Source organism: Oncorhynchus mykiss, chromosome 8 (genome assembly GCF_057628025.1).
Source record: "Oncorhynchus mykiss isolate SJ-2025 chromosome 8, ASM5762802v1, whole genome shotgun sequence".
Classification (NCBI taxonomy): Eukaryota; Metazoa; Chordata; class Actinopteri; order Salmoniformes; family Salmonidae; genus Oncorhynchus; species Oncorhynchus mykiss.
In genome coordinates this window covers 39,624,520-39,648,639 of record NC_143029.1, presented here as the reverse complement: position 1 = coordinate 39,648,639, position 24,120 = coordinate 39,624,520, and the positions used below count along the sequence as shown (strand labels likewise).

The 24,120-nt window shown below is 43.9% G+C and overlaps 1 protein-coding gene across 2 annotated transcripts in view; it reads right to left on the bottom strand.

The window, feature by feature from the left end:
- stxbp5a (syntaxin binding protein 5a (tomosyn)) overlaps positions 1 to 24,120 on the bottom strand; it is a 159,983-nt gene that overhangs the window by 91,301 nt on the left and 44,562 nt on the right. For both annotated transcript variants that reach the window (XM_090243414.1, XM_036985456.2), the window contains exons 3-4: positions 13,409 to 13,490; positions 12,941 to 13,041 (exon numbers count right to left, since the gene is read on the bottom strand). In XM_090243414.1, the coding sequence (XP_090099540.1) occupies positions 12,941 to 13,041; positions 13,409 to 13,490 (183 nt within the window). The remainder of the gene's footprint in view (positions 1 to 12,940; positions 13,042 to 13,408; positions 13,491 to 24,120) is intronic.

Sequence of the window (24,120 nt, the reverse complement as noted above, 5' to 3'; positions counted from 1 at the left end):
GAGTTTTGGTGGGCGGCCCTCTCTTGGCAGGTTGTTGTGGTGCCATATTCTTTCAATTTTTTAAGAATGGATTTAATGGTGCTCCGTCGGCTGTTCAAAGTTTCTGATATATTTTAAGAACCCAACCCTGATCTGTACTTCTCCACAACTTTGTCCCTGCCCTGTTGGTGCCCCTTGCTTAGTGGTGTTGCAGACCCTTGGGACTTTCAGAACAGGTGGATATATATACTGAGATCATGTGACAGATCATGTGACACTTAGATTGCACACAGGTGGACTTTATTTAACTAATTATGTGACTTCTGAAAGTAATTGGTTGCACCAGATCCTATTTAGGGGCTTCATAGCAAAGGAGGTGAATACATATGCACGCACCAATTTTACATTAAAATTTTTTTTTTTTGAATAGTCCACTTCCACTTTTATTTTTTTGAATAGTCCACTTCACCAATGTGGACAATTTTATGTATGTCTATTACCTGAAATCCAAATAAAAATCCATTTAAATTACAGGTTGTAATGCAACAAAATAGGAAAAATGCCATGGGGGATGAATACTTTTGCAAGGCAAAAGATAACTAATCGAGAGTTCCCCTGGCACACACTTAGCGACATCCTCAGGGTTGATTGGAAAGGAAAAGTAAGGAACATAATTGCACATGAGTTTGTCTAAGTGCTTTTACATCTCGCAAGTGCCTATCATATCTAGAAGACACTTCTCAAGGATGATTCCAGCTTTAAAGGTGCTACACCTAGAATTTCTCAGAATTTCTCCCGTATGTGAAAACTAGGTGAATTGCAACAGCACTAGGCGGCATTCAAAACAAATCTCCCCCTCCCCATAATATGGCAGAGACGTTCGGCTTTGGTCCACCAGCTTCAAACAGCTGTAAAAACAATATATTTAGTTTTTGACAATATATTTCACACTGATTTAGATGGTACAATGATTCTCACATAAATGAAATTGAGCGAAAGGTGTAGAAGTTTTGCAACCAGGAAATTACAGAGTGATTTCTAATAGATAACACAGCCAAAGTCAAAACAGCTTTCCCATTTTGAAACAGATGGTTTCACTCCAGAGGAAATAGATGTCATTCCAGGGGACAGAGACCATTAATAACCTTCTATAATGACCTTTTTAGACTTATCTTATCTTATCCTGTTGCAATATGTATCTTTTTAAGTGGTTCGGAGTGCAATTTATACATATTCATTCTCCCGCGTCTGGTTGCTCATTCTCGGCAGGTGACCATTGATTGCTCTGGCGACCTCTGGGTCTGTCTCTGCCACCTGGGGAGGTTCTGGTTCTTTTACCTGGCGCTAGTCAATCAATCAAATGTATTTATAGAGCCCTTTCTACATCAGCACTGTCACAAAGAAACCGAGCCTAAAACTCCAGAGAGCAAGCAATGCAGATGTTGAGGCTTGTTGGCTAGGAAAAACTCCATAAAAAGGCAAGAACCTACTGATGGTGCAAGTAGATAATGGGGACTGGCTGTGGTGCTCCCATTCCTGGTTCTTACTCCTTGCATTAGACCATTCATCCCCTTGGTCCCTCTCTGTCTGTCCTATCAGTTTCACTCATCCTGACCGATTGGCGTATGTGATCCACCTTGGGTCAGTGGTGCCTCTTTTCACCCTGCCTCCAATTCAAATTGGCCTGTCTCACATCGAACAAGACCCAATCGACCCATCTGTCTCAGTGGTCAGTTTCTCAAACCCCATCGTTGGCTATGTTGTGCGGTATACTCAGAAAACTCTCCAATGGAACACCTCTTGAGTGGCGCCTCGTCTCCCGTGGCTTTGGCTGTGGATAGGTTGTGGCTTCCCACTGGGTGAGCACGAGTGTGCTTGGGTCTCCTCCATCACTGGAGGACTGTGCCCCACTGCATGCCCAATTCCGGAGAGGGAGCCAAAGAATCGGCTGCCACATCCAAGGAAGGCAGCAGGTGCGCAAATGATCTACTCCCGACTCGGGGATATAGTGGTGAAAAATAACAGTACTTTCGAGTCTCCGTATTTGGAATGAGTAGCCTACACTTTAAATCACTTTAAAAAGGATGCATTATTGATGTTCAGATCTGATGGTTGGAAGCATTTTTACAGTGGTCAGAAACTTCTGAAAGTGACACAACAGTGGTGGTTTCTCTAATGACTGCCTCGCCTGGTACACTAACTACTTCTCAGATAGAGTTCAGTGAGTCCATTTAGAGGGCCTGTTGTCCGGGCCTCTGGCAGGGGTGCCACAGGGCTCAATTCTCGGGCCGACTCTTTTCTCTGTATATATCAATGATGTTGCTCTTGCTGCGGGTGATTCTTTGATCCACCTCTATGCAGACGACACCATTCTGTATACATCGGCAAACAAACCCTCCTTCCGTGGGCTCCAACTGCTCTTGAATGCTAGTAAAACGAAATGCATGCTCTTCAACCGATCGCTGCCCGCAACTAGCATCACTACTCTGGATGGTTCTGACTGAGAATATGTGGACTACAAATACCTAGGTGACTGGCAAGACTGTAAACTCTCCTTCCAGACTCACATTAAGCATCTCCAATCCAAAGTTAAATCTAGAATCAGCTTCTAATTTTTCAACAAAGCCTCCTTCACTCATGCTGCCAAACATACCCTCGTAAAACTGACTATCCTATCGATCCTTGACTTCGGCGATGTCGTTTACAAAATAGCCTCCAACACTCTGCTCAGCAAATTGGGTGCAGTCTATCACAGTGCCATCCATTTTGTACCAAAGCCCCATATACTACCCACCACTGCGACTTGTATGCTCTCGTTGGCTAGATATTCGTCACCAAACACACTAGCTCCAGGTCATCTATAAGTCTTTGCTAGGTAAAGCTCCACCTTATCTCAGCTCACTGGTCACCATAGCAACACCCACCCGTAGCACGTGCTCCAGCAGGTACATTTCACTGGTCATCCCCAAAGCCAATTCCTCCTTTGGCCACCTTTCCTTTCAGTTCTCTGCTGGCATTGACTGGACCGAATTGCAAAAATCACTAAAGTTGGAGACATACAGTGCCTTGCGAAAGTATTCGGCCCCCTTGAACTTTGCGACCTTTTGCCACATTTCATGCTTCAAACATAAAGATATAAAACTGTATTTTTTTGTGAAGAATCAACAACAAGTGGGACACAATCATGAAGTGGAACGACATTTATTGGATATTTCAAACTTTTTTAACAAATCAAAAACTGAAAAATTGGGCGTGCAAAATTATTCAGCCCCTTTACTTTCAGTGCAGCAAACTCTCTCCAGAAGTTCAGTGAGGATCTCTGAATGATCCAATGTTGACCTAAATGACTAATGATGATAAATACAATCCACCTGTGTGTAATCAAGTCTCCGTATAAATGCACCTGCACTGTGATAGTCTCAGAGGTCCGTTAAAAGCGCAGAGAGCATCATGAAGAACAAGGAACACACCAGGCAGGTCCGAGATACTGTTGTGAAGAAGTTTAAAGCCGGATTTGGATACAAAAAGATTTCCCAAGCTTTAAACATCCCAAGGAGAACTGTGCAAGCGATAATATTGAAATGGAAGGAGTATCAGACCACTGCAAATCTACCAAGACCTGGCTGTCCCTCTAAACTTTCAGCTCATACAAGGAGAAGACTGATCAGAGATGCAGCCAAGAGGCCCATGATCACTCTGGATGAACTGCAGAGATCTACAGCTGAGGTGGGAGACTCTGTCTATAGGACAACAATCAGTCGTATATTGCATAAATCTGGCCTTTATGGAAGAGTGGCAAGAAGAAAGCCATTTCTTAAAGATATCCATAAAAAGTGTCATTTAAAGTTTGCCACAAGCCACCTGGGAGACACACCAAACATGTGGAAGAAGGTGCTCTGGTCAGACTAAACCAAAATTGAACTTTTTGGCAACAATGCAAAACATTATGTTTGGCGTAAAAGCAACACAGCTCATTACCCTGAACACACCATCCCCACTGTCAAACATGGTGGTGGCAGCATCATGGTTTGGGCCTGCTTTTCTTCAGCAGGGACAGGGAAGATGGTTAAAATTGATGGGAAGATGGATGGAGCCAAATATAGGACCATTCTGGAAGAAAACCTGATGGAGTCTGCAAAAGACCTGAGACTGGGACGGAGATTTGTCTTCCAATAAGACAATGATCCAAAACATAAAGCAAAATCTACAATGGAATGGTTCAAAAATAAACATATCCAGTTGTTAGAATGGCCAAGTCAAAGTCCAGACCTGAATCCAATCGAGAATCTGTGGAAAGAACTGAAAACTGCTGTTCACAAATGCTCTCCATCCAACCTCACTGAGCTCGAGCTGTTTTGCAAGGAGGAATGGGAAAACATTTCAGTCTTTCGATGTGCAAAACTGATAGAGACATACCCCAAGCGACTTACAGCTGTAATCGCAGCAAAAGGTGGCGCTACAAAGTATTAACTTAAGGGGGCTGAATAATTTTGCACGCCCAATTTTACAGTTTTTGATTTGTTAAAAAAGTTTGAAATATCCAATAAATGTCGTTCCACTTCATGATTGTGTCCCACTTGTTGTTGATTCTTCACAAAAAAATACAGTTTTATATCTTTATGTTTGAAGCCAGAAATGTGGCAAAAGGTCGCAAAGTTCAAGGGGGCAGAATACTTTAGCAAGGCACTGTATCTCCCACACCAACTTTAAGCGTCAGCTGTCAGAGAAGCTTACCAATCGCTGCAGCTGTACACAGCCCATCTATAAATAGCCCATCGAACCAACCGTTTTTCTACTCTTTTGCACAAGAATAGGTGAACCTTCACACCAGTCTGAGGTCCTGAGTGGTCTGGAGCTGGTTTCATCAAGGGTTCCTCTGTACTTTGCTCCGTTCATCTTTCCTTCAAACCTGACTAGTCTCCCAGTCCCTGTCTCTGAAAACACCAATGCTGCCACCACCATGCTTCACCGTAGGGATGGTGTCAGGTTTCTTCCAAATGTGACGCTTGGCATTCAGGCCAAAGAGTTCAATATTGTTTTCATCAGACCAGATAATCTTGTCTCTGATGGTCTGAGAGTCCTTTAGGTGCCTCTTGTCAAACTCCAAGTGGGCTGTGATGTGCCTTTTACTGAGTAGTGGCTTCCGTCTGCCAACTCTACCATAAAGGCCTGATTGGTAGAGAAGTGCAGAGATGGTTGTCCTTCTGGAAGGTTCTCCCATCTTCACAGAGGAACTCAGCTCTGTCATAGTGCCAATCAGGTTTTGGTCAACTCCCTGACCAAGGCCCATCTCCCCCGATTGCACAGCTCTAGGAAGACTCTTGGTGGTTCCAAACTTCTTCCATTTAAGAATGATGGAGGCCACTGAGTTCTTGGAGACCTTCAATGCAGCAGACATTTTTTGTTACCCATCTCTAGATCTGTGCCTCGACACAATCCTATCTTGGAGCTCTACGGACAATTCCTTCGACCTCATGGTTTGATTTTTGTTCTGACATGCACTGTCAACTGTGGGACCTTACATAGACAGGTGTGTGCCTTTCCAAATCATGTACAATCAATTGAATTTACCACAGGTGGACTCCAATCAAGTTGTAGAAACATCTCAAGGATGATCAATGGAAACAGTATGCACCTGAGCTCAATTTTGAGTCTCATAGCAAATGGTCTGAATACTAACATTTGAAGTCGGAAGTTTACATACACTTAGGTTGGAGTCATTAAAACTTGTTTTTCAACCACTCCACAAATTTCTTGTTAACAAACTATAGTTTTGGCAAGTTGGTTAGGATATCTACTTTGTGCATAACACAAGTCATTTTTCAAACAATTGTTTACAGACAGATCATTTCACTTATAATTCACTTTATCACAATTCAAGTGGGTCAGAAGTTTACATACACTAAGTTGACTGTGCCTATAAACAGCTTGGAAAATTCCAGAAAATTATGTAATGGCTTTAGAAGCTTCTGATAGGCTAATTGACATAATTTGAGTCAATTGGAGGTGTACCTATGGATGTATTTCAAGGCCTACTTTCAAACTCAGTGCCTCTTTGCTTGACATCATGGGAAAATCAAAAGAAATCAGCCAAGACTTCAGCCCCAAAAATTGTAGACCTCCACAAGTCTGGTTCATCCATGGGAGCAATTTCCAAACGCCTGAAGGTTCCAATGGCTTAAGTACAACAAAGTCAAGGTATTGGAGTGGTCATCACAAAGCCCTGACCTCAATCCTATAGAAAATTTGTGGGCAGAACTGAAAAGGTGTGTGAAAGCAAGGAGGCCTACAGAACTGACTCAGTAACACCAGCTCTGTCAGGAGGAATGGGCCAAAATTCCCCCAACTTATTGTGGGAAGCTGGTGGAAGGCTACCCGAAACATCTGACCCAAGTTACAGAATGTAAAGGCAATGCTACTAAATACTAATCGAGTGTATGTAAACATCTGACCCACTGGGAATGTGATGAAAGAAATAAAAGCTGAAAGAAATAATTCTCTCTACTATTATTCTGACATTTCACATTCTTAAAATAAAGTGGTGATCCTAACTGACCTAAGACAGGGAATGTTTAACTTGTATTAAATGTTAGGATTTGTGAAAAACTGAGGCTAAATGTATTTGGCTAAGGTGTATGTGAACTTCTGAATTCAACTGTATGTAAATAAGGCGTTTCTAAAAACCTGTTTTCACTGTTCACTGTTATTATGGGGTATTGTGTGTGGAATGTTTTAGTAAATCAATTTTAGAATAAGGCTGTAACGTAGCAAAAAGAGGAAAAGTCAAGTGGTCTGAAAACTTTCCAAATGCACTGTATATGTTTTTTTACTTTAAAGCTGGAATCCTTAATAGTGAAACAGCTACGTCTGTTTGTGATTTTACAAAAAAGTTCCGGCATATAATGAACACTTTTTCCCCTCGGAGCATGATATGTGCTGTAACAAAAACAATAACGGTAGTGGGGTGGCCAGTGGCGCTGTTTCCCCGTCCTGCGGATACCATCTTTAATTTTAGAATAATATTTTTTGACATTTTGATTTGGCCAAATGGCAACTCCCTAAATACACGTACACAAAATATTTGTGTCCCCTGTCCTCCTTCTTTTACATAACTCACTCAGCCCTGCGTCCGGAACTTCATCTCCTCCTCCTGTGAAAGAAGGGATGAAAATAGAAATCAAATGAGAAGCAACACTGTGTGTGTGCATACGTGCATGCATGCGTGTGTGTGCGCACGCGTTTGTACGTGTGTGCTGTGTTATTAAAAAGTAGCTGGCCAATTAAGTCCTCTGTCTCCACTCTCTTAGATGTGGGCTATTTAAAAGCATGCCCTTTAATTGGCTGTGCTGTCAGATCATCTTTGTCTTGGGGCCTAAATGAGAGTTCTGGTTAGAGAACTAACCGGCCCAGCCCAGCCTACACAGAACCAGTCCCAGACCAAACACATGTGGTTCTACACTCCCTTATAGTAAGTAACGCAGGGCAACAGATTTTTTATGAACAATGTAGTGAATTTGTTCCTCCAGTATGCAGTATACCTTGAGCTTGGGGTTCTGTTTGTGGAGACTGTGTGTGCTGTGCTGTGCGTGTGTGTGTGTGTGTGTTTATCACATCAGCTTCATCTAACTCGGCCAGTAAAAAATAAACGCTGAAATGCCTGCATCTGCAGCCAGGAGGCGACAGAGTCCCCACAGCCACAATGACTTGGCATAACTCCTCTCCTCTCTTTTCCTTTCATCCCCTCTTATCTCCTCTCCAATCCTCTTCTCTTCTCCCCTCCTCCTGTTCTCTCCTTTCCTTTCCTCTCCATGGCTCCCCTCACCTTTCCTCCTCTCTTATTTCCTCCCCTCCTCTTCTTTCCTCCATCCCCTCTCACTGACCCACTGACTCTGCCACTACTTTGTGAATGGACCACAGTGCTCCAACAAGACTTTCTCTGTCCTCATCTCCGCATATCTAATAGACTGGATCAGTTATAGTTGTGGCTGGGAGGGATTTCTGCAACACATCAACTATTTTCTGATCAGCGCTGGTGAAGGAGAGGAGACAAGGAGGTGGCAAAGGAGATGACGAAGGAGACGACGAGGAAGGGGGAGCACCCGGTTGAGAGATTGGGGACATGGTCTTTCTCTAATCCTGAACAGTAGTTTGTCGTTGATGTTGCTTCAAAGTTGTTACCTCAACACCATTTATCAGTGTCACTTAGAAGTGTGATAAGTGGACTCGGTCGACTGGGCCTGTTTCAAAAACATCCCAAGCCGTGTGTGAGCATTTCAGTCACACAGAATATCAAAGAAGGGAGAGGATAACCACATGTGTTGTCTCTACCTTGACCTACACTGGCACACCTATACTGTCTATCCTAACAATTTGGGAAAGAATAGTTTCCTCTTCCTCTTCCCCTCATCCTCCCCTCAGCTCTGTGAGAATGTGTCTCGTCTCCTAGGGTTCAGTGTACAGGACTGTTGAGTTCACTCCTGTTGCTCAGGGAGCCAGGCAGGCTGTGTTTGAGAGCCACGCTCACTAAATGTCACACACAGTCACAGGAACACATTCAGCCTGTAAAGACGCTGCCGGGCACCTGTCCGTCACATCAGCAGCGATTAGCTCTGACGGTTAACCCCTTCCCCTATCAGACTGAGGGATCATGGAAGGAACACAGTTATTGACTCTGATGCTTAAGCCCTGTGTCTGTCACTGGAGCAGACAGTTGACCCCTCCCACTTGAAGTGGGGTGATTCTGCCCCCCAGTAACTTGCTGTTTGACTGCAAAGTTACTGAGTCAAAATAAAAATAAAACTACTGATGCTTTCTAATAATTTTATGAATTACCCAATTAAACTAAGATTACATAATTCAGAATAGTATCAGCTAACAGCTTGGAAATACTCATAGAACAGTGTGTGTGTGTGTGTGTGTGTGTGTGTGTGTGTGTGTGTGTGTGTGTGTGTGTGTGTGTGTGTGTGTGTGTGTGTGTGTGAGGTCACATCAACACCTCATGTTGGGGCTGGGTAGGAGCGATTGATCAGAATAATCTAGTTGCTGGGTGGAAAGAAGGAGAGGGGGAGGATGAAAGAGGCAAATCAGGTACACATATGTCACCTCCTTTACCCTGGGGCGGGACAGGACTGACAGATACCCTTTATACATAAGCCTTGGTTTATATAGAGCAGAACGATTGCCAGTGAACAGACAGGAGCATGCAACACGCTACTAAACACACTACTAAACACAAGACCTCCTCCATTCCTGTCATTATTGAAAGAGATTGTAATATCTCACATCTCAAAATAGGACTACTTAATGTTAGATCCCTCACTTCCAAGGCAGTCATAGTCAATTAACTAATCACTGATGTGAACCTTGATGTGATTGGCCTGACTGAAACATGGCTCAAGCCTGATACAGTTATTGTGTTAAATAAGGCTTCTCCTCCTGGTTACACTAGTGACATATCCCCTGCGCATCCCACAAAGGCAGATGCACAGCTATTTCAATGAATCCCCGAAAAAGATGGCGTTCTAATATTTTAGTTTCTAGTCATGAAATCTACGCAGCCTACACAATAACTTTGTATAGCTACTGTACTGTTTACATGGCTCCTGGGCCGTATACAGCATTCCTCATTGAGGTCCCTGAATTCCTAACGGATCTTGTAGTCATGGCAGATAATATTCACATTTTTGGTGACTTCAATATTCACATGGCAAAGTCCACAGACACACTCCAAATGTTTTTCGGAGCCATCATTGACTACGTGGGTTATGTCCAACATGTCTCTGGACATGCATTGCCACAGTCATACCCTGGATTTAGTTTTGTCCCATGGCATAAATATTGTTAATCTAAATGTTTTTCTTTATAATACTGGACTATCGGACCACAGTCTTATTACGTTTGCGATCGCAACAAATAATCTGCTTAGACCCCAACCAAGGATTATCAAAAGCTAGATGCCCTTCCAGACTCCCGCCACCTACCCAAGGACGTCGGAGTACAAAAATCTGTTAACCTCCTAACCGAAGAGCTATATGAAACCTTGTGTAATACCATATATGCAGTTGCACCTCTAAAACCAAAAAACATTTGTCACAAGAAATTAGCTCCCTGGGATAGAGAAAATAAACAAGTCCTGAAGCAAGCTTCCAGAAATGTGGAACGGAAATGGCGCTCCACCATACTGGAAGTCTTCTGACTAGCATGGAAAGACAGTGCCATGCAATATCGAAGAGCCCTCACTGCTGCTCAATCAGCCTACTTTTCCAACCTACAGTGCCTTGCGAAAGTATTCGGCCCCCTTGAACTTTGCGACCTTTTGCCACATTTCAGGCTTCAAACATAAAGATATAAAACTGTATTTTTTTGTGAAGAATCAACAACAAGTGGGACACAATCATGAAGTGGAACGACATTTATTGGATATTTCATACTTTTTTAACAAATCAAAAACTGAAAAATTGGGCGTGCAAAATTATTCAGCCCCTTTACTTTCAGTGCAGCAAACTCTCTCCAGAAGTTCAGTGAGGATCTCTGAATGATCCAATGTTGACCTAAATGACTAATGATGATAAATACAATCCACCTGTGTGTAATCAAGTCTCCGTATAAATGCACCTGCACTGTGATAGTCTCAGAGGTCCGTTAAAAGCGCAGAGAGCATCATGAAGAACAAGGAACACACCAGGCAGGTCCGAGATACTGTTGTGAAGAAGTTTAAAGCCGGATTTGGATAAAAAAATATTTCCCAAGCTTTAAACATCCCAAGGAGCACTGTGCAAGTGATAATATTGAAATGGAAGGAGTATCAGACCACTGCAAATCCACCAAGACCTGGCCGTCCCTCTAAACTTTCAGCTCATACAAGGAGAAGACTGATCAGAGATGCAGCCAAGAGGCCCATGATCACTCTGGATGAACTGCAGAGATCTACAGCTGAGGTGGGAGACTCTGTCCATAGGACAACAATCAGTCGTATATTGCACAAATCTGGCCTTTATGGAAGAGTGGCAAGAAGAAAGCCATTTCTTAAAGATATCCATAAAAAGTGTCGTTTAAAGTTTGCCACAAGCCACCTGGGAGACACACCAAACATGTGGAAGAAGGTGCTCTGGTCAGATGAAACCAAAATTTAACTTTTTGGCAACAATGCAAAACGTTATGTTTGGTGTAAAAGCAACACAGCTGAACACACCATCCCCACTGTCAAACATGGTGGTGGCAGCATCATGGTTTGGGCCTGCTTTTCTTCAGCAGGGACAGGGAAGATGGTTAAAATCGATGGGAAGATGGATGGAGCCAAATACAGGACCATTCTGGAAGAACCTGATGGAGTCTGCAAAAGACCTGAGACTGGGACGGAGATTTGTCTTCTAACAAGACAATGATCCAAAACATAAAGCAAAATCTACAATGGAATGGTTCAAAAATAAACATATCCAGGTGTTAGAATGGCCAAGTCAAAGTCCAGACCTGAATCCAATCGAGAATCTGTGGAAAGAACTGAAAACTGCTGTTCACAAATGCTCTCCATCCAACCTCACTGAGCTCGAGCTGTTTTGCAAGGAGGAATGAGGAAAAATGTCAGTCTCTCGATGTGCAAAACTGATAGAGACATACCCCAAGCGACTTACAGCTGTAATCGCAGCAAAAGGTGGCGCTACAAAGTATTAACTTAAGGGGGCTGAATAATTTTGCACGCCCAATTTTTCAGTTTTTGATTTGTTAAAAAAGTTTGAAATATCCAATAAATGTCGTTCCACTTCATGATTGTGTCCCACTTGTTGTTGATTCTTCACAAAAAAATACAGTTTTATATATTTATGTTTGAAGCCTAAAATGTGGCAAAAGGTCTTAAAGTTCAAGGGGGCCGAATACTTTCGCAAGGCACTGTAAACCAGGTGTGCAGGGAACAAGACAAAACAAATGGAACAATGAGAACATGAGCGACGATGGCTAGAAAGCCAGCGACGTCGACCGCCGAACGCCACCCGAACAAGGAGAGGAGCCGACTTCGGCGGAAGTCGTGACAATTACATTGACTTGCTCCAACCTACAGTATCTCTCTGATTTGGTCCTGCCGTACATACCTACACATAAGCTATGGTCACAAGACACAGGCCTCCTTATTGTCCCTAGAATTTCTAAGCAAACAGCTGGAGGGAGGGCTTTCTCCTTTAGAACAACATTTTTATGGAATGGTCTGCCTACCCATGTGGGAGACGCAGACGCGGTCTCGACATTTAAGTTTTTACTGAAGACTCATCTCTTCAGTAGGTCCTATGATTGAATGTAGTCTGGCCCAGGGATGCAACGGTGAATGGCAAGGCACTGGAGTGACAAACCGCCCTTTCTGTCTCTGCCTGACTGGCTCCCCTGTCACCACTGGGATTCTCTGCCTCTAACCCTATTATGGGGGCTGAGTCACTGGCTTACTGGCGCTCTTCCATGCCGCCTCTAGGTGGGGTGCATCACATTGTGCCAGGATTTTTTTTCGCTATACTCGACTTGAGTGTGTTGAGTCACTGACGTGATCTTCCTGTCCGGTCTTGCTCAGGCTCGTGCAGTGGTGGAAATCTTCATGGGCTATATTCATCCTTGTCTCAGGGTAGTAAGTTGGTGGTCTGTTGATATCCCTTCTAGTGGTGTGGGGGCTGTGCTTTGGCAGAGTGTATGGGGTAATATCCTGTCTGGTTGGCCCTGTCCGGGGGTATTGTCTCAGCTTCCAGTATCTATGCTGCAATCATCTATGTGCTGGAGGGCTAGAGTCAGTCTGTCCTATAGTCTGCTCCCTCTAATTCTCCTATCTCTCTCCACAAGAAAGAGTAGAGTACAGTTGAGTAGAGTAGAGTAGAGTAAAAGAGAGAGAGAGATGCATGCATACACACACACAGAAACACAGAGAGACACAAAGAGAAAGAGAGAGAGGGAGAGCGAGAAACCTAGGATATTCCAGGTTTCCTACCTCTCTCTGTTGAACTTGAGTGAGTGGAGGATGGCGGGCCTCTTCTGCCTCAGGTTCCAAAGGTGCACGCTGTCATCTGCCAGAGCACTCACCAGCGCCCCCTGTGGCAGGAATGGAGAAGACAGCATTTACACACAGGTAAGCATCAGTCCACAATGCACACACAAGCTTGCAATGACGTTTCTCCATCTCCTGGTGAAAGAGGCGGAATTTCAAGCAGACGTGGAAATGGCTCCCACAGGGTCTGCTGCAGCTGCTGAGTCACAAAGAGACGCAAACACACACACAGGGACACAGGCCCACACGCACACTCATCTATAGAGATACAGGAGTGTTTGAGATGTCTTGGAGTGGAGAAGAAAGGAGATAGAAAGGGGTTTAGTGGGGGAGAGAGGGAGAGAGAGCGACAGTGTCAGTAGAGGAGGCCTGGTGTTGGATGAGGTGTGTGTTCCTGTCTTCATTACTCACCTCATTGATGAGAAACTGTAGCGAGATGACAGCGGCTCCACTCTCATGTTGACAGTAGCACTCGACACCTGGACGACCAAACCTGATAGGATCTCCGTCAAGGAATCAACCAATGGAGAAGAAGGTGGGATGGATAAGAAAGGAGATCGAACCACACAATGATCAACTATGAGATTCGTTGTTTGCTATAGGTTTCAGCCCTTACATGGGCTTTTGGTACAGAACAGCCAATGTCTTGCTCTGTTTTTCTGTCATGACCAAGCATTGGACAGGTTAGAGCCATTCGACAGTCCACCCACAGTAAACGCCAAAGTACATTTCAGTAGTTTATCTACACTATACATACAAAAGTATGTTGACATCCTTTTCAAATGAGTGGATTTCTGCCCTGCTAGAGCTGCACCGGTCAACTGTAAGTGTTGTTATTGCAAAGTGGAAACGGCGAGCAGCAACAACGGCTCAGCCGTGAAGTGGTAGGCCACACAAGCTCACAGAACGGGGCCGCCGAGTGCTGAAGCACATAAAAAAAACTCACTACCGAGTTCCAAACTGCCTCTGGAAGCAACGTCAGCATAAGAAATGTTTGTCAGGAGCTTCATGAAATGGGTTTCCATGGCCGAGCAGCTGCACACAAGCCTAAGATCACCAGGCACAATATCAAGCGTCGGCTGGAGTGGTGTAAAGCTAGCCGACATTGGACTCTGGAGCAGTGGAAATGCGTTCTCTGGAGTGATGAATCACGCTTCACCATCTGGTAGTCCGACGGACTAATCTGGGTTTGGCGGATTCCAAGAGAACACTACTGTTCTATGTGCCAACTGTAAAGTTTGGTGGATGAGGAATAATGGTCTAGGGCTGTTTTCATAGTTCGGGCTAGGCCCCTTAGTTCCAGTGAAGAGAAATCTTAACACTACAGCATACAATGACATTATAGATGATTCTGCGCTTCCAACTTTGTGGCAACAGTTTAGGGACGGTCCTGTCCTGTTTCAGCGTGACAATTCCCTGGTGCACAAAGCCAGGTCCATACAGAAAATGGTTTGTCGAGATCGGTGTGGAAGAACTAAGATTGACCTACATAGAGCCCTGACCTAAACCCCATCGAACACTTTTGGGATGAATTGGAATGCCGACTGCGAGCCATGCCTTGTGACCCAACATCAGTGACCAATTGAAGCAAGTCAATAAAAAGTTGCAGCAATGTTCCAAAATCTCATGGAAAGCCTTCCCAGAAGAGTGGAGGCTGTTACAACAGCAAAGGGGGGACCAACTCCATATTAAAGCCCATAATTTTGGAATGAGATGTTCAAAGAGCAGGTGTCCACATACTTTTCGTCATGTAGTGTATTTTGAAGATATGGGCATTTATTAGCTAATATACTGCAGTCTGTCTATCCTGGTAGAGTTGTTTCTGGAGAGATACAGTATGTGTACATACAGAACACAGAGATAAGACACAATTATATATTTACTTCAAAATAAACAAATATACACTCAGTGGCCTGATTATTAGGTACCCCACCCAGTTCATGAAAATAGTTTGCTCCTACAGACAGTGAGTCACGTGGCCGTGACTTGCTATATAAAGCAGGCAGATAGGCCCAGAGGCATTCAGCTACTGTTCGATTGAATGTTCGAATGGGCAAACCAAGTGACCTAAGTGACTTTGAGAGTGGTATGATCGTCGGTGTAAGACGTGCCGGTTCCAGTATCTCAGTCCGACCTCCTGGGCTTTTCACGCACGACAGTGTTCAGGGTCAACCAACAATGGCGCAACAAAAAAAAAAACATCAAGTCCGCGGCAGTCCTGTGGGCGAAAACAGCTCGTTGATGAGAGGTTGAAGGAGAATGGCAAGAATCGTGCAAGCTAACAGACGGGCCACAAACAGGCAAATAACGGTGTAGTGCATCAGTGGTATGCAGAACGACATCTCAGATTCAACAACGCTGGACAATTGAGGAGTGGAAAAATATCTCCGGGTACAACAAATCTTGGTTCCTGTTGCGTAATGCTAATGGCAGAGTCAGGATTTGGCGTAATCACCATGTCCATGGCCCCATCCTGCCTGGTGTCAATGGTAAAGGCTAGTGGCGGTGGTATGTGAAAGGTTTTCCTGGCACACGTTAGGTCCTTAATACCAATTGAGCAATGTTTCCATGCCCCGAAGAAATCAGTCTGTTCTGGAGACAAAGGGGTGTCCGACCCAGTACTAGATGGGTGTACCTAATAAACTGGCCACTGAGTGTATAAATAAATGGCAGAGGAAGATAATCTGGAGCTGCAGAGAAACAAACAACACAACATAATTACATATTCCTCCAACCTTAATCTGAGGTCACGACAGCGGAGAGAGAGAGAGAGAGACAGATATAGAGGGACAGAGAGGAAATAATGAAGAGTGGGGGAGATGGAAAAGAGTGGGAGGGAGAGTGGGAGAGAGTGCACGCATGCGTGGGTGCAAGAGAGAGAGGGATGGATGAGATGTATGGAGGAGGAGAGAGCTATGCAGATGTATAATAAATAAGCAGGGGGAGCAGGGAGAGAGAAAAATATAGAGAGAGAGAAAGAGAAGGGGAAAGATTGAAAATTAAGAGCTTCCTCCACTGAAGGCCTATATATGAGTGATGATGCGTATTCATCCTACCAAAAATTCCTGTGCAGACAGAGTGGAAGAGAGGAGGGGAGGAAGAGAGGAGGGCCGGGTAGCAGTTTTTCATGGGGGATGCAGTTAAGCACAACACATGACAGCCAGAGAGATGACACTTTCCTCATAAGAGAGGAGAAAGAAGCAAGCAAACAGAGCATCCTGCTAATATCTCCAGCTAAAATAGCCTACTAAAATAAAATATAATTGTATAGACTGATCAGGGCAACACTAAACTACAGCATTACTGCACCAGAAAATAACAAATGACCACACACTTAAATATATTAACACACACACATCCGGTTCACATACAAAAATACTGTACATCAAACATGCACATAGCACATACCGGAAGGCAAGCTTCTCCACCCTCTCGCACACAAGAGAGAGCCCCCCTACAGAGTAGTCGGAAGAATGATCTGGATGCTTAAGTCCAAGATGGGAACTGGAAGAGATTTAATTGAAAACTCATTCCAGAGATTGCCTGGCAACCAAATCTTTTGGGCCCGAAAAAAAAGGCAGGACTTATGATTGTGCTTTTTAAAACGTTTCTCTTCGACTTTCTCTAAAATGCAGGCAGGCTTCCAAAAAGCATATTATCGAAAAGCACACAGACAGACTAACTCTGGAAAACAGTTGGTTGTACAATGACATCAAACCATGGTCAAAGATAGAAAATAGTCATATCTAATATAATAATATAGAGTATAGCATTTAGCAGGCACTTTTATCCAATGTGCATACATTTTTGTATGGGTGGTCCCGTGAATATAGTGAACATTTATCAGACTGAACTCCCCGTCTTAAATAAACAATTATGACAATAGGCTAAATGTTTCAGGTCTGAGAAAAGTAAATTGTGTCCTCTAAAAGCCAACCTTCAGATCTAAAGATTATGCCCTCGGAATGTACCATTTACCTTTTGGCGGGTTGTTCTCTGTCTCAAAAATAAGGACAAAACCATATATAGATGGTATTGGAGTAACAAATCATTGTCTCTAAAATATAAACCTTAACGGCATGCCTCATGGCATCACAAGGACTATTCTATCTTTGGTTAAAGATAAAGCCCATGATGTTTAGCCTGGGATGACCCCTATGACACTTGAGGTTGAACAAGTACCTTAACTCCAGGCACTTGATCCTTTGTGTTATCTTTCCACAGTATGACACTGTTCCTGTCACCACCAATGCCACTCACATATTTGACAGATTGACTATAGAGAAGAAAAGAGGGAGACAGTAGAGAGAGAAAGAAAGAGAGAGAGAAGGAAGGAAGGAAAACTGGGTCAATTCCTCATCTTGTCAAGTCAGACGAAACTTTAAAAAGCTATTTCGGCCCCTCAAAGTCAACATATCTGCTATTTCATGGGTTCTCATAGTCCCCACGCTTAGTGTTGGAAGCCGGAAGGGAGTCTTCTCTTTACATCAAACAAAGTGAACTTGTCAGGAGAGCTACAACTAGGGATGCTTATGGAGACAATATAACCCAGGGATAGCACTCAGTTGGTTCCTGTGGATGTAATCAAATTGCTGTGAGTGGACTCTTCACCTGACAGAACCAATTGAATGTATGATGGATCTTTTGGACCATTTGTTGTTTTGTACACCCTGCACCATATGGAGTGATTGTCTTTGTGTGTGTGTGTGTGTGTGTGTGTGTGTGTGTGTGTGTGTGTGTGTGAGAGAGATAGGCTATGCCAATGGTTAGTGACAGACATAGAATGTAGAGTACCGAATAGAAAGATCTAGAGAGGAAAATGGAAAAACAGCAAGAGAGAGAGCGAGAACAGAGTAGGAGAATGAAAGCCAGCGAGAGATAAAACGAGAGAGGGATAGAGAGAGACAGATTGAAAAATGATAGAAAGAGCCAGCAGAAGAAAGAACGAGAAAGAGGGAGGCCGCGAGTGAAAGAAGGAAAAAAGGCTGTGAGTGTAGAGGTCTGTGACGTTGGGCCGGGACTGACGTCAAACATGCCCAACATACATCACCCTGCCAGGGAGGGGTTGGGACAGCGTCTGCTGGTCTGCTGCCACAGATCAGAGAGACAAAGGTTGATAGAGAGAGAGAGAGAGAGAGAGAGAGAGAGAGAGAGAGAGAGAGAGAGAGGAGAGAGAGAGAGAGAGGAGAGAGAGAGAGAGAGAGAGAGAGAGAGAGAGAGAGAGAGAGAGAGAGAGAGAGAGAGAGAGAGAGAGAGAGAGAGAGAGAGAGAGAGAGAGAGAGAGAGAGAGAGAGAGAGAGAGAGAGAGAGAGAGAGAGAGAGAGAGAGAGAGAGAGAGAGAGAGAGAGAGAGAGAGAGAGAGAGAGAGAGAGAGAGAGAGAGAGAGAGAGAGAGAGAGAGAGAGAGAGAGAGAGAGAGAGAGAGAGAGAGAGAGAGAGAGAGAGAGAGAGAGAGAGAGAGAGAGAGAGAGAGAGAGAGAGAGAGAGAGAGAGAGAGAGAGAGAGAGAGAGAGAGAGAGAGAGAGAGAGAGAGAGAGAAGAGAGAGAGAGAGAGAGAGAGAGAGAGAGAGAGAAGAGAGAGAGAGAGAGAGAGAGAGAGAGAGAGAGAGAGAGAGAGAGAGAGAGAGAGAGAGAGAGAGAGAGAGAGAGAGAGAGAGAGAGAGAGAGAGAGAGAGAGAGAGAGAGAGAGAGAGAGAGAGAGAGAGAGAGAGAGAGAGAGACATACATACAAAAACTCAAGCATACACTACATTTGAGAGCCACATTTAACGTGTACAAACTCAGGCATAAACATATGCATGTGCACGCGTACACACACCCTCGCACAAACACACACATTGAGCGGTAATTAAATTGTTTAATATAGTTCCAGTATAAATCATTTCCCCTGACACATTTGAGTTATTACGCATGCAAACAATTAAATCCCACATACAGTAGAGTAAAGTACAGGGCTGCTGGCTGTTTGTCACTGCCACAGTTAAACCACACTCCCACCTTCACTTGAACAAAGTAACAGTAAACCAGTGTACCACAGCTACACCATCATGGGTGAGGATGGTGTAGTTCGGGCTACCTTCTGAGAATTCTTAGGCGAGTGAGTAAACCCCTACTGCCATCTGTTTTAATGGCCAATGTGTAATGATTGGGAAACAAAATGGATTACCCTACCAACGGGACATTAAAAACTGTAATATCTTATGTTTCACCAAGTCGTGGCTGAACAACGACATGGATGATATAAAGCTGGCGGGATTTTCCATGCATCGGCAGGACAGAGAAGCTATGTCTGGTAACACGAGGGGCGGTGTGTGTGTCTATTTGTCAGTAACAGCTGGTGTGCAATGTCTAATATTAAATAAGTCTTGAGGTATTGCTTTATGATAAGCTGTAGACCACAATATATCCCAAGAGAGTTCTTATCTATGTTATTTATAGCTGTCTATTCACCACCACAAACCAATGCTGGCACTAAGACCGCACTCAACCAACTCTATAAGGCCATAAGCAAAAAAGAAAATGTCAATCCAGAAGCGGCGCTCCTGGTGGCCGGGGACTTTAATGCAGGCAAACTTAAATCAGTTTTACATCATTTCTACCAGCATATCACATGTGCAACCAGAGGGAAAAACTCTAAGCCACCTTTACTCCATACACAGAGACACATACAAAGCTCTACCTCACCCTCCATTTGGCAAATTTGATCATAATTCCAACCTTCTGATTCTTGCTTACAAGCCAAAACTAAAACAGGAAGTACCAGTGACTCGCTCAATACCGAAGTGGTCAGATGACGCGGATGCTAAACTACAGGACTCTCTTGCTAGCACAGACTGGAATATGTTCTGGGATTCATCCAATGGCATTGAGGAGTATACCACCTCAGTCATCGGCTTCATCAATAAGAGCATCGACGACGTTGTCCCAACAGTGACCCTGTGTACATATCCCACGAAGAAGCCATGGATTACAGGCAACATCCACATTGAGCTAAAGGCTATAGCTGCCTCTTTCAAGGATCAGGACACTAATCTGGACGCTAACAAGAAATCCTGAACTACGTCGAACTACTACGAACCATCAAGCAGGCAAAGCATCAATACAGGATTAAGATTGAATCCAACTACACTGGCTCTGACGCTAGTCGGATGTGGCAGGGCTTGAAAACTATTATAAGACCACAAAGGGAAACCCAGCTGCGAGCTGCCCAGTGATGTGAGCCTATTAGACAAGCTAAATGCCTTTTATGCTCGCTTCGAGGCAAGCAACACTGAAGCATGCATGAGAGCACCAGCTGTTCTAATGACTGTGTGATAATGCTCTTGGTAGCTGATGTGAGCAAGACCTTTAAAGAGGTCAACATTCACAAAGCCACAGGGCCAGATGGATAACCAGGACGTGTACTCAAAGCATGCACGGACCAACTGGCAAGTGTATTCACTGACATTTTCATCCTCTCCCTGACCTAGTCTGTAATACCTACATGTTTCAAGCAAACCACCATAGTCCCTGTGCCGAAGGAAGTGAAGGTAACCTGCCTAAATGATTACCACCCCATAGCACTCACGTCGGTAGCCATGAAGTGCTTTGAAAGGCTGGTCATGGCTCACATCAACAATTTGCATACCACCCCAACAGATCCACAGATGACGCAATCTCAATAGCACTACACACTGCCCTTTCCCACTTGGACAAAAGGAACACCTATTTGAGAATGCTGTTTATTGACTACAGCTCAGCGTTCAACACCATAGTTCCCACAAAGCTCATCACCTGCAGTATTAGACTTAAAACAATTCACCCACGACTACGTGGCCAAACATGACTCCAACACCATCATTAAGTTTGCTGACGACACAACAGTGGTAGGTCTGATCAGTGCTAAACGTAATTTCAGGTCACAACTTGTAGACTTGTTTACGTGCTGCTGTGTGTTTTGTTGCTAACCTAACTTTGCTACCTGCCAACTTTACGGTTTTTACTTTTTAATTACAGTTCATATTTTTTGTTTTTCCCTCGCTCAACTTTTTTCATTCAACTTCTTCACTGGACGTGGTTCATCAGGACCTCCACCAGCCGAAGCTAAGTAGTAACATCTCTAGGGGCGCTATTTCATTTTTGGATAAAAAACGTTCCCGTTTTAAGCGCGATATTTTGTCACGAAAAGATGCTCGACTATGCATATTCTTGACAGTTTTGGAAAGAAAACACTCTGAAGTTTTAGAATCTGCAAAGATTTTGTCTGTAAGTGCCCCAGAACTCATTCTACAGGCGAAACCAAGATGATACGTCAAACAGGAAATGAGCAGAATTTCTGAAGCTCTGTTTTCTAATGTCTCCTTATATGGCTGTGAATGCGACAGGAATAAGCTTAGACCTCCTGCCGTTTCCCCAAGATGTCGGCAGCATTGTGACGTATTTGTAGGCATATCATTGGAAGATTGACCATAAGAGACTACATTTTCCAAGTGTCCGCCTGGTGTCCTGCGTCGAAACTGGTGCGCAAAGCCATGTGCAAGTATTTTTCCATTTGATTGAGAGGGGAAACCATGCTTCCACGAACGATATATCATCGAAGAGATATGTGAAAAACACCTTGAGGATTGATTCTAAACAACGTTTGCCATGTTTTCAGTCGATATTATGGAGTTAATTTGGAAAAAAGTTCGCGTTTGAGGACTGAATTTTCGGGTTTTTTTGGTAGCCAAATGTGATGTACAAAACGGAGCTATTTCTAATACACAAAGAATCTTTTTGGAAAAACTGAGCATCTGCTATCTAACTGAGAGTCTCCTCATTGAAAACATCTGAAGTTCTTCAAAGGTAAATGATTTTATTTGAAGGCTTTTATGTTTTTGTTGAAATGTTGCGTGCTGGATGCTAACGCTAATGCTAACGCTAAATGCTACGCTAGCTAGCTACTTTTACACAAATGATTGTTTTCCTATGGTTGAGAAGCATATTTTGAAAATCTGAGATGACAGTGTTGTTTACAAAAGGCTAAGCTTGAGAGATGGCATATTTATTTCATTTCATTTGCGATTTTCATGAATAGTTAACGTTGCGTTATGGTAATGAGCTTGAGTCTGTATTCACGATCCCGGATCCGGGATGGGGAGATCAGAAAGGTTAACATGATGCCTTCTAATTGCAGTCGCTGTACTTACGGCGAGGATAGCTGTGCTGCAAGTCCAGCTTTAGATTCAATTGTTAGGCCAGGGTCATTTAAGTGTTTGGAAAGGATGAAACAGCGTCTGTGCCACCAGTAAGTACAGATAGTAGTATAAATCCCCCCGCACAGTCCCCGCAGCCGGACATCTTTCTCATGGTTTCTGGAAGGAAATGCTGTAGGAATGCTCAATCGGTGTCGCTGATTCAGCCAACAGAAACTTTCAACCAGTTCTCCCCATTAAGCAGCGAGTCGGATTCAGAGGTCGAGCCTTCTCTGGTCTCTACTCCTCCCGTTACGGGGTCTGAGACCCCGAAGCCTCCCACCATTAGCTCTGACAAATTGAAAGCCCTAGTCATTGGCGACTTCATCACCCGCAGTATTAGACTTAAAACAAATCATCCAGCAATCAGACAGGGGGCAGGGCTACCAACGTTAAGGCTAATCTGAAGATGGTGTTGGCTAAAGCTAAAACTGGCAAATGTGAGAGTATAGGGATATTGTTATCCACGTCAGTACCAACGATGTTAGGATGAAACAGTCAGAGGTCACCAAGTGCAACATAGCTTCAGCGTATAAATCAGCTAGAAAGATGTGTCGGCATCGAGTAATTGTCTCTGGCCTCCTACCAGTTAGGGGGATTGATGAGCTCTACAGCAGAGTCACACAACTCAATCGCTGGTTGTAAACTGTTTGCTGCCCCTCCCAAAATATATAATTTGTAGATAATTGGCAGTCTTTCTGGGACTCACACACAAACAGGACCAAGCCTGGCCTGTAGAGGAGTGGCAGACTCCATCCTTGCTGGAGGGGTGCTCTCATCTTATCTACAAACATAGACAGGGCTCTAACTCCTCCAGCTCCACAATGAGATAGGGTGCAGGCTAGGCAGCAGGCTGTTAGACAGCCTGCCAGATTAGTGGAGTCAGATTAGTGGAGTCTACACAGTCAGTGTAGTCAGCTCAGCTATCCCCACTGAGACCATGTCTGTGCCTCAACCTAGGTTGGGCAAAACTAAACATGCCGGTGTCCGATTTAGCAATCTCACTGGAATAAAGACCCCATTCCTGCCATTATTGAAAGAGATTGTGATACCTCACATCTCAAAATAGGGCTACTTAATGTTAGATCCCTCACTTCGAAGGCAGTTATAGTCAATTAACTAATCACTGATCATTATCTTGATGTGATTGGCCTGACTGAAACATGGCTTAAGCCTGATGAATTTACTGTTTTAAATGAGGCCTCTCCTCCTGGTTACACTAGTTACCGCATCCCGCAAAGGCGGCGGTGTTGCTAACATTTATGATAGCAAATGTCAATTTACAAAAAAAACAAAAAAAAGTTTTCGTCTTTTGAGCTTCCAGTCTTGAAATCTATGCAGCCTACTCAATCACTTTTTATAGCTACTGTTTACAGGCTTCCTGGGCCATATACAGCGTTCCTCACTGAGTTCCCTGAATTCCTATCGGACCTTGTAGTCATGGCAGATAATAATTCACATTTTTGGTGACTTTAATATTCACATGGAAAAGTCCACAGACGCACTCTAAAAGGCTTTCAGAGCCATCATTTACTCAATGGGTTTAGTCCAACATGTCTCTGGACCTACTCACTGCCACAGTCATACTCTGGACCTAGTTTTGTCCCGTGGATCTTAGTGTTTTTCCTCATAATCCTGGACTATCGGACCACCATTTTATTACGTTTGCAATCGCAACAAATAATCTGCTCAGACCCCAACCAAGGATCATCAAAAGCCGTGCTATAAATTCTTGGACAACCCAAAGATTCCTAGATGCCCTTCCAGACTCCCTCCGCCTACCCAAGGATGTGTCATGACGTTGGCCTGGGGGGTAGGTTTATGACAGTCATAAATACCTCTTCCCCCCTTTTTCCTCTCTCTACCCTACTGAGGTTACATTTGCAAAACCCTTGGTTAACATAGAGATTCT